We start from the raw sequence: 11,648 nt of genomic DNA on the forward strand, positions 1-11,648 counted from the left end.
TGTGTGTGTGTGTGTGTGTGTGTGTGTGTGTGTGTGTGTGTGTGTGTGTGTTTAGGACGGCTTCTTATAATTCTTTAGATGATTTTCCATTACTGTTAACATCATACTGAATGAGGATAGCAGCAAAAGTACTCAGAAAAGGAGCCAGCCCCTGCAGAGCCTACTCCACAAGGACAGGAGTCCTATCTGGCTTGTTCCCCACTAGCTATTATAATAAAAGCCTGTGAGTGATGGCTTAGGTCAGAACCCTTATCATCCAGCCACCCGTGTTTGCCAGGAATCATTCACACCCTGGGGCTGAAAGGCAAATTCTCCTTGACGCTCTTTCAGCCAGAGAATTCCAAGTCTTGTCACCTGCCAGTCTTTACCTTGGTTCCCTGTTCTAAGGACAGAATTAAATGAAACAGAGAAGAAGAATACTGATGGTCAATATTGCCTATTATCAGGAGTCTATTATTGGGTCCACGATGCAAAAAGGAAACTGTACTTATTAACTGAGCACTCAAGATAAATTATAGTAAATACTGAAAAAAAGAAATACATTAGTAAAGTTTGTGTGAAAATGTACAAACAGATGTGACACGTCTTCATTTAACTTAAGGGCTGTCATGTAGATATTTGTTTTATAATTTTATTGCTGTTTGCAATTGTCACCACAAAAAGTTCTGTGACTAGGCACTCAGGGCATGTACACACTAGTCATATCATACACCTAGCCCCCTTTATTATAACAAAAGAGCCCATTAAGCTGGCCACAGATGAGCACTGGGGAGGCAGCAGCAGACACACTTGTGAGTTCAAGGTCAACCTGATCTGCATAGTGAGTTCCCGGACAGCCAGGGCTATGTAGAGATACCCTGCCTCAAAACAAACCACCCACAAGCCTTCTATCACCTATATCCTGTAATGAATGCATAGTGCTCTCCCTGACAGAGTCTCATTTAAAAAAAAATAATAATAATAATTTGAAGAATAAACAAGTTCAACCCGGAGAGGTTTTCCTCCCAAACCATCTCCAGACCTCTGCATGGCCCTCTTCTCCTCCACCACTGTGCCAGAGCCTCCGCATGCTCTCCCCACCAACCTCTCCCCGCCACACAGCTGAACCCTTGGAGCAGCTGACTCAGTCTCCCTATCTGCCACACAGCCTATGCCCCTGACCGACACTAAATCTGCACCCCTTGGAGTACCGGATGGACAACCTATCCTTTCCCAATCCCAGCTCGAACCTCCTTTCCACAACTTCCATAGGAAGACGTAACTGGCCTCACATACTCTCCCCTCAAGTTAAACGCTACGTCATACCTACCAACCACACCATGATTCTGTTTCCTTACGTACACACAGAGAGAAATATTTAAGGGCGGAGTCATGATTTATGCATCCTTACTAGATGCTCAACCTCTAAAAGTCAACCTCAAAGCAGGGTGGGTGAGATGAGACTCAATCTCCTCAAAAACATGCAAGTGAAGAGCCAGAAGGGTGCCTTCAGTCCTCCGGAGCCAGCCCTCTTCCCCACAGCTCCGCATGGCTCTCTCTGACCTCCAGAGCTGCCAACTCCCCTATGGCCCAGGACATCTCGTATCAAAGGCTTTTTTCCATCCCTCTCTAGTTACAGCAGAATCCTTCCTTCTGCCTAGCTCAGCAGAGAGCAGGCTGGTGATTCCACATGGAGTTCTTATTAAGAGAGAAAATCAAGTCAGAAAACCTCATGAATAGAAAACACCAGAGAAGGGTTCGCAGAATGTAAACTTATCCTTACTTAACAGGTCCAGCCTGGCAGCCCCCATGGCGCCCATTCTCTTCTCACCCCCTCACCACAGCCATCATCTACATGAGACAGTCAACAAGCACGCTGAGGCAAGGTGGATTTGTGTTGGTCCCACACTATCTAGGCCTGGTGACGTCACCAGACCCTGTGCCAAATCCAAAATCCCTTCCACAGACGGCTGATTCAGTTTTCTTCACGTACGCAACTCTTCCTCTGCATCACCTCAGACTCTAAGCCATAACAAAAGTGACGTAGTCTCCTACCTCGTTCCAAAGATTCCAAAGTTGGCCTTGAGACTGGCTTCTTCTACATAGAAATGCCACCAGGGGCTATTCAGCCGCCTGCAAAAAGCTCCTACGCTCCCTGGGTTTCTTTGAGCCAGATGGAACCATCTCTCCAGCCCCAAACCATTAACTGGAGGAAGACGTGAATATCGTCTATCCTCGTGAGTTCCATCATTGGAGGCCCTTTTCTACCTTACAGTATTCTGTGTATAAAATCCAGACATCCTTAAAAATTTAACCCTTTTTCCTCCTCTGAAAACTTCCCCTGTGTTCAGCCTCTGGAATCTTTGCTTTTCTGCATTTATTTTTTGTTGTTGTTGTTGTTCTTGTTTGTTTGTTTTACTTATTACGTGTGCATCTGTGTGCCTGAGTTTATGGACATCAAATGCATGCAAGTGCCCCCACAGGCCAGAGAATGTCAGATGCCCTGGAACTATACAAGTGTTGAGCTGCCTGCTAACAGTGCTGGGAACTGAACCTGGGTCCTCTGAAAGAGCAGTAGGCATTCCTAACCCTCTTAACCACTGAGCCAGATCTTCAGCCCACCCTCCCTGGATCTGCATCCTTTAATTTCAAGCATCTCACTTAACTTAAAAGCATGTCAAGTGCTGAACAGTGCACACCAGTTAATTTACTCAATCTCTATAATCTCTTCTAACTTTTCCTTATGAAAATATCCAAGCATACAATGTAGAAGAAATGAAAGTACAATAAGGCGAATATTCCAGTTCCTAATTTTAATTTTTTTCACAATACCACCCACCTTCCCCTCCCACCAAAAATCAGATTTTTTAAATAATTTATTTCATTTTATTTTATGTGCATTAGTATGAATGTGTCTGATCCCTTGGAAATGGACAGTTGTAAGCTGCCATGTAGGTGCTGGGAATTGAACTCGGGTCCTTTAGGAAGAGCAGGCAGTGCTCTTAACCACTGAGCCATCTCTCCATCCCCTCCCCCCAAAAAAATCAGACTTTAAAGCAGATCTCTACTATCATATCACACTGTCATCTATAAATGTTCCAGTGTATACAAAAAGATTGCACTTTAGTTTTGTTTTGGTTTTTTGAGACAGAGTCTCTATTATATAAAACTGGGTGTCCTGGAACTCACTTTTGTAGCCCAGGGTGGCCTCAAAGTCATAGAGATCCAACTGCCTCTGCCTCCCAAGAGCTAGTATTAAAGGCATGTGCCGCCCACCATGCCTGGCTAAATTATAATTTCTTAACCTCAAATATCCCGTCCGTGCTCAAGGTCCTTATTTTTTCTCTCTTCCTCAGCACCGAGGGTTATAGCTGGGGCCCCATCCATGGTGGGCAAGCATTCTTTAGAGGAGGCTGGAATTCAAGCCCTCCCTCTATTTTTTTTTTTTTATTCTAATATATTTTTCATGAAGAAAGTGAGGCCCATGTAATCGATAGTCAGGTCACATCAAGTTTCTGATTTGATGCTCTGGTGCCTCTTTCCATCCAGATAAACCCTGCCGAGCACTTTCCCCAAGATCAGCCTTCAAAGAGAACGCCAATGTTCCAGCCGGGCTTGTTGCAACAAGTACCAGCATCCCAACTATTCTCTATCCATTGCCTAGAATGGACCACTGAAGTTCTGACTGTTCCCTCCACACAACTGGAACACTTTGATTTGCACATGTTTCTTTTCAATGCTTAGAGCAGGCTCACATATTTTGTTCTTATTGTGTTTATAAAATGGGCCTTTTCTTTTCTGATGTTAAGCCTCTCCCCCACCAAAAGAAAGGTTTGAGACCCCAAGAAGACTTGTACTAACCATGAACTGTTCTGAAACACAGGGGGGAGGGAGTACAGGAAATCAAAGAAATAATAAGTTCTTAGAACGGGCACCGCAGTGTTCACATTTATCCAGAGTGGTGATACAATGAAGATGGCCATGAGCAGAGGAAAACAGTGGGCCTCTTCTACCCTGTGGAGGGAGGACAAGCCTCTCTGGCAGATGCTGACACAGAACCTAAAACTTCCTAGGAGAAAAGGCAATGCTGGGAATGGTCCCTTCAGAGCCCAGCCCTCAACAGGTACTAAGTCACACAGCTCAGCCTCTCAAGTATTTTCAGGTGAACTGTATGCCATGAAAGAAATTAAAATATAAGCTATATCCCCATCACCAGAAATCACCTATATGGTTTCCAAAAAAACAGAATTATAAAGGATCCCTTTCATGAATGCTACATTAAGACACTTTGGGAGATGCTTTTAAACTTTTCAACAATAAAATAAAGAGCTGTTTGAAATAATCTTCTAAAGTTATAGAACACAAACTAAACAAGAAACAAAATAGATTCCTTTATACTGACCTTCAAAAATATTGCTTTAAGCTCAGCTGGATCTGCTCTCTTGGTTAAAGCCACCTATAAATAAACATAAAAATGTTTATATTATTAGAACAAAGCTGAGAAATCAAGCTAGCAGGAGGGAAAATAAACTTTGGGTTAGAAATTAGTACATTTCATTTTTGTCCTTAAAGTACCAAATTGCTCCAGTGTGTAAACTAGTCCCCAGATTTTAAGGCAGACTCCATGTGGCTTCTAAAATGATAACATTCTGTATGAGAAATCAGAAAAGCTTCAATATTTAGTGTTCAGTATTAAAGGGGGGGGGGAATTAGTGAACACCTGGCATTTCTAAACCACACCCAAGAGTAACTCATGCCTTCTCCCATGGGAATATTAAATATTAAGTACAACCTGTTTGCCAATCCTGCATAGGAGCATGTTTCTTAAAAGTTAGTGAACTAGTAAATCATATTAAGGACCCAAAGGAAACTGCTTCCCACAGTTCCTCCATGAACAGCACGTACACCCACCGACCTAGGCAGGCCAAGGAGCCTCTCCACCTCTCTCTCCCCAGCCTTAATAAATCATAAGTCTCCAAAGGTGTGACTATTATTCTTCACATTCTAGAAACTCAAGGGACTGTGGTTACCTTCCACCAGTAAAACTTGACAGATTAGCTCAGAATAGGTGTTGTGCTTAGCAATCCAGGCCACAAAGTCCAAAAACATCACTGGGGGAAAAAAAGCAAGACAAACTTGAACATGACTGGCCCAGGCCGACACAAAAGAACCCTTATGCTGAAGCAAACAGTGGGCTTATTCAATGTCCCATCACCCAGTCCTGTTGGCAAAAGTGGTCATGAGACGCAGTTCTCAGCAAGAACACTGTCACCCCATGATACAGCCAAGGCGGGGGGGGGCCCCGGAGCCACCCCAAAGCTGGAATCGTGTCCCTCTCCAAGAGGAGATTTATGCAAATTGTTCTAAATCCCTTCTGTGTGTTTGCAAAGGCTCTTCTGAGATCCTTAACAATGAGATTTTTTGTCTCTCAATATGGAACTACCAGAGCCCATTGGCTCACCACTGTCAGGAATAAATTTATTAAACTTCACTGGAAGGGGAGGTAGGCTCTCTGAAAGCAGCTGCTTGGTCGCCTTGTTTTGCTAATGCCAAGATAGACTCTTTCCACTTCAGCTGAATACCTGACACTATCGCTGTCTTAAACCCAGAATTAGCCGGTGTCCTTTGCTGTTCAAGAACGGAGGGAAAGTAAGAGCACTAACCAAGCCATGATTAATGATGCCGCTGACCACGAACCAACACAAATGATTAATGACGCTGCTGACCTCCAGGTTTGAGAAGAGGAGGCCCTGTTGGTGGAAAGGTGGAGTCAGGATGAACACTCCAAGAAAAGGCATCACAGAAGTGCCTCTACCTCCACTCCGGAGCAGAAACATTCCTCCCACCTTGGTAATAATCCTACCCTATGACGGGGTATTTACTAGGCATGGAAAGAGAGGCTGCACATATGCTGACCTAAATTCCTAATGTTTGTTTGTTTTTTGTTTTTTGTTTTTTTTAAAGGTAGAGAAATGTTCTACGGAATGAGCTAAGCTTGCTCTGTCTGAATGCAGGTTTGCACATCTGCTCAGTTCACGACACTACACACTCTGTATGAACAATACTGGGCATTGCTATCCCAGCATGCACCTCCTTGGCCTGACTTCCCAAAGCACCATCGTCTCCTGACCCCCCAAATCATCAACGTCCCTAGCCAGAACTGAACCTCTTTGAGAGAAAAAGCAAACTCTTCACTTTGTAACCCATGCAGGGTCTAGGCACAGGAGAGTACAAAGTAAATAAAATCTCTCTTGGAGCCAATGCCACCAAGAATGTACCCTTCAGTTTACAATGTAGTTACAACGTCGGGTCCTCACAGCAAGTCAGAAGGGGAAATCAAGGTTCAGAGAAAGACATGTACTTCCTTTCCGTAAGTCAGATGAAAAGTCAGTTTTCTGTTTGCGCTTGTGTTTTCTCGGTCTCAAATCTCCCATCCCCACATCACAGCCTTACGGAAAACAGACCGCGCCAGAATCAAAACCATTGTTCTAAATGGGGTTTGCCTGGCACAATGGTGCACAGCTGTAATCCCAGAATTTCAGAGACTAAGGCAGAAGGATCTAGAGTTTGAGACTTTGAAAAAGAAGAGCGCTTTGGTGTCAGACTGTCCTCACACAGAAGGGAGAACCAGGAGAGAGGAAGAAAAGTTGGTGCTCTCACAGACACTCACAAAAGCCCCAGCCACACACCACAGCCTTTGCTCTCCTAGCCTACACAACGCTACTCTCGAAAGCAGACCCAGGGCTGCAGGTGGGTAGCTGGTTAATGATCACTTGGGCATTTGCCTGAGACTGAGAGTCATCTTCTTAGGCACAGAGAACGATGGAACCAGGAGACAGTTTCTTAAAACTGACTACCGGCCTCCTGGGCCTTATCTGTACTCACTCCATCTACTGCCCACTCAGCACACACTAGGTAGCTATTTGGAAGATCCATTTTGGCCTCTACTCACACCCCCATGTCATCTGAGGCAAAACAAGCACATTGATGACTACACAAAGTTGCAGGTCAGAACTACGATGTGAAACAGAGTCTACCTGGTGGCAAAAGCAATACCCAAGAAAATACGTACTGAGACGTACTGAGAAAAGTTAGCCAAAGAAATGGAGCTGTCCTTTTCACAATAACCCAGAACAGTTTAGCTCAGTGGTAGAGATGAGACTCTTAATCTCAGGGTCATAAATTCATGGTCCACCTTGGGTGCCTACTGGTATTTTCTTCCTTACCTGGGGGAGCTGTTGGCCACCAGCATAAAAAGGCAGGAGGAGCAGAAGACAAGGCACAGAGCTTGGAAGGCTGTGAGCACGTTCCAGGAACCACTTCAGGGAACTAGTTCAACTTTAATTCGGGAGAACAAAGGCTATATGCCCCTTGGGGAGTGGAAGGGCTCCTAGGCCAGGTGTACATAATTGGTTAGAACTAGGCGCTTTCAGGATGCTTGATTTGCATTAACTGGCACGGTTCTATCATATTAACAGGAACACGGTACCTAATTATCCTATAGGTACAAGGAGGGGAGATACCCATAGGTATCAAGGGGCTGTGTCAAAGGCCATGTACCAAATGTGGTTAGGGGCATCTGTCTAGAGAAACTCTCGAGATGAAGTCAGGCAGAGAGAGCAGGAGGCCACACTAGGGAGAGGGAGTCTTGAACCTTAAAGCTGAGCTTAGAATGGCTATCCGAACTGGTAGAACTCCAACCTCAAACAGCAGGGTCCTTCCAACAAAGGCGTCATGAGACAGTCTTACCTGGTGGCAAAAGCAATACCCAAGATGGTATGTGCTGAGACAAGCTAACCAGAGAAGTGGAGCCGTCCTTTTTAAGATAACCCAGAACAGCTGTTCTGAGGCATGCTTTATCGTCGAAGAGCCTGGAGTTTATTCTTGGGCTACAGAAGAGCCATCAAACTTCAGATAGTTTCCAGATGGATCATCTTTGTACATACACATGTGGGTATGTGTATCTTACAAAATAACATGTAAATATGTACGAGTACTAGTCATTTAATTACTTGATGTTACCATTACTTATCATTATCTTATTTTCTGTTGTATACTAAAGTCTAAACTAAAAATAAAAATTGTACTACATTTTAAATAAATTAAGTAGTTGGTTTCCGAATCTAAGAGGAAAAGAGTTCTTTGCACGTGACTATGAACTAACACTTGATATTTAAATCAACACAATAGAGAATTTTGTACTCGGTCAGACAACATGTTACAGTAATTCCAAACTTAAGAGAAAAAGAAGCAACGAGCTGCATGGCTACTACTCCCATACACTGGGAAACATCTAATATGATTTAACTTATATGGAAATTGCAGGTATGTTCTATAAATCCAAGATACGAGTTGGTAAAACTAGAGAATTCTGAAGTATGAAATGTGCTTTAACAAGACAGACACTAGTTATAGCCATGTGAAGAGGTCATCAATATCATCTGCAAAACACACACAAACTAGGTTAAGAAATTAAAAAAAAAAAAAAAACAAACAGTAACATAATAACACGACTTCACTAACTGGCTTTTTTCATAAAGGGAACAAAAATATAACAGGAAGAACCAGAAAGGTGTCTTTCAGGACAAATAAACTCTCATTCTAACACAAGTTGGAACTGCCAATGGCAGGGGAAAGATTCCTATGCATAGGAGTAATTTTTAAATCCGCTTGCTTACTCTGGAATCAAGCCACAGTCCCAGGCTCATTACTTTCACGAACTGCAGTGGCATACTCTTGTGCACTCAAAATAGTTGGTCGGTGTGACAGACGGCAGTAGGGGCAGAGAAGAAATCCAACATGGCTGGGTATGGTAATCCCGGCCCTAGAGAAGCATCCTTGACTCTCTGAGACCACCTTGGATGTAGGAGACCCTGTCTTAGGAGGAAGAGGAGGAGAGGTAGGGAGGAAGCTCTGAAGATGTGAGACCCGGCTGGATACAGCCTTGAGGAGCGGGACATCAGACCTACAATGGTGGCTTGCTTCAGTTCAGCGGATCTTGAAATTCTGAGCCTGGGCACTTGCACTTACATGAACTTCCCCACATGCAGATCTCTGAAGAAAATGAGGGGGGCATCCAAAAGCATAAAGAGCTTTCCAGGACCCTGAATTCAAAATCTCTGCAACCTAGTTTGCAAAGCTTCTCTCACAGACACATAGGCTTGAAGACGTGGTCCCAGCTTGAGGCGGTGCTATTTAGGGAGAAGAGTCTAGTGGGAGCAAGTGGTCACTGGGGGCTCTGAAGTTCACAGCCTGGCCTTGCTTCCTGTCTGGTGTTCGCTTCCTCACAAGAGCAAGCTCCCACTTGCACAGCCAAGAGGCCCCCCATGCTGCTATTCCATTCCCACAACACTGGGCTAAGATAAAACTCCCTCCCTTATGGGCTAAGGCAGCTGACTTGGGGGATATATAATAGATATAATGTGTATTATAGTATATTATCTGCTAAGTCAATTCAAATAAAATCAAAATTTTCATCTTCAAGAAAACATACTTCCTTAAAAAGCTTTAACTGCATATTTTATGACTGTGATGAAAAAAAAATCACGAATATAAGATGGCTTTAGAAGTATAAAAGTAGCAAATACGGCGTGTCTTTAACACGGCAGAAGATTACGGTGGGTGGGTGGGCAGAGGCAGTGGCTGACAGCCAGCTGCAGCGGCAGCTCAGCCCTCAGCAGTCTCTCCCTAACTCACTTCCCCAACCCGAGAAGCCTGGGAGGTCAAAACACTGCCAGAAGTGCCGCCCCCACGATCACCTGATAGGACGACTATCTTTTATAGAAAAACCAGAAAAGGGGACTCCTCAAAAGCAGGCTATCATGTATGTGTATGTGTGAGAGCTAGCATGGGGTAACAAAAAAAAAAAAAAAAAAAAAAAAAAAAAAGAGCCAGGAAAACCAGTACCACAGTCTCTCTAGCTGAGGAGCCAAGTGTAAGTCATGAAAAGTGCTCCTGGGGATTGCCTAGCAACTCAGCAGCTGCAGCCCACATTCCTTCTCCAGGTATACATTGCAGACTACATAGTCGAAGTTCCATAGCTAAAAATCCTTTGGAGCTATATGGCCCAGGGGCTGTCAATCAGAAGAAATGTGGTGGGATTTTCGAAGAATCCACGCTCCTGCTGCTCCTGCTAGCAGACACCTTAGCTGAAAAGTGTCTAGTTTTCCTGTGCCACTGTCCTGCCCTCCCACACCGTTCACTGCATGTCCTCCAAAACACCCTTCACTTGGCAGCACACAGCCTGACTGCATCGGAGGTCACTGCTCCCTTGGTGGCCTGGTCTGCTGTGAAGCTCTGGAAGTCATTCCTAAGAGCTCAACCTCAAGTCTGTTTCTTCACCCACCCCAACAAATTCTATAAGCCATTTAATAGCCTGTAATAAATCTCCCTCTGCTGAGGGAGGGCTCTGTTCCCCGCGAGTCAACCTGGACTGATACAATCAGTTATTGCAAAAGAAAGTTTGGAACTCCCTGAAACCACAGTTACCACTGCCTTGAGGGGAGAGGTGTCTCATCAAATTTACAAAAATCATTTTTTTTAACTTAAGGCACCGAATCACTCATCCAAGCCTTATATTAGGTTTCCTTAGGTTCTCTTAGTGAAGAGCTGTAATTAGACGAGTCACAGAACTATAAACTGGTATACAGACAAAATGCCGCATTAAGCATTCTTGCAACCACAACACTTCTGGGTAATCGACCCTCAAAGCTTCCTTTCACTCAACAATTCACTTCTAAAGCATCAGAGGGTTAAGGAGAGGCAGGTCACTTCAGACTAAGTAACTGGTAACTCGTGACTCTGCTGCAGACACACATTGAACAACTACAACCATCACCATTAACAATCTGGTATTAAAAGGCAGAGCGCACCAGTTAAGCAATTCACAGTTTAGCTGTGGGTTCTGTTATGCCAAAATAAATAAAAGCTATAAACACACTTTCAGTTCTCATTGTAATTAAGCTCAAGCTAGCTGGCATTCCAGTCAATGCTCCCAGGAGGAAGAACTGAAGACAGACACTAAGAATCTTTCCTACAATACATACTTTTCTTTTCTCTTTACATCCTGCTGATGCTGCCAGGAGTCCACAACAGAAGTTTAGAAGAAAATCTTGGGACCCAGACAGGCCTAAAATGACCTTGGGCAATCAGTCAACATTTTTGAGCTTTTAAATCTGCACTTACAAGATGAAAAGAAAACCTACCTTCTCTCTTTTGTATGGTTACCTGACAGACAATTAGAATGCAGAAAACCTATTCTCAAAAGTCTTCAACTGTTAATACTGGAAAAATCAGCTGCCCCTCAATAAAACAAATAAGCCAAATAATAACAAGACGACAGGAAATTTCTGCTCCACTGAACTCAGAACTAGGTAACAAAAGATGACATGCTAAGAAGAAAAACACTTTACAGAAAATACTATTGGAGGGCTAGGCGAATAGCTCCACTGTGTGATATCATGCACAAAAAGCCTGGGCTTTCTGTCCCCAGCAGTGCAGGGACCAGGCACAGTGCCTCACACCGATAAACCTAGCTCTGGGAAGATAAAGGTATGACAAGCAGAAGCTCGAGGTCACCTTCAGCTACATAGTGAGTTCAAGGCTAACCTGGGCTACATGGAGACCAAAACAGGAAGGAAGGAAGGAAGGAAGGAAGGAAGGAAGGAAGG

General features: G+C 44.0%; 1 protein-coding gene across 1 annotated transcript in view; it reads right to left on the reverse strand.

Annotated features, from left to right (window-relative positions):
- The window catches only part of Slc25a13 (solute carrier family 25 member 13), a 158,203-nt gene that overhangs the window by 127,436 nt on the left and 19,119 nt on the right, over positions 1 to 11,648 (reverse strand). Inside the window, exon 2 of the mRNA XM_055612918.1 lies at positions 4,382 to 4,435. Within this exon, the coding sequence (XP_055468893.1) occupies positions 4,382 to 4,435 (54 nt within the window). The remainder of the gene's footprint in view (positions 1 to 4,381; positions 4,436 to 11,648) is intronic.

The sequence above is a fragment of the Psammomys obesus genome, unplaced genomic scaffold (assembly GCF_907164565.1).
Source record: "Psammomys obesus unplaced genomic scaffold, mPsaObe1.curated_primary_1811, whole genome shotgun sequence".
In the NCBI taxonomy this organism is placed as follows: Eukaryota; Metazoa; Chordata; class Mammalia; order Rodentia; family Muridae; genus Psammomys; species Psammomys obesus.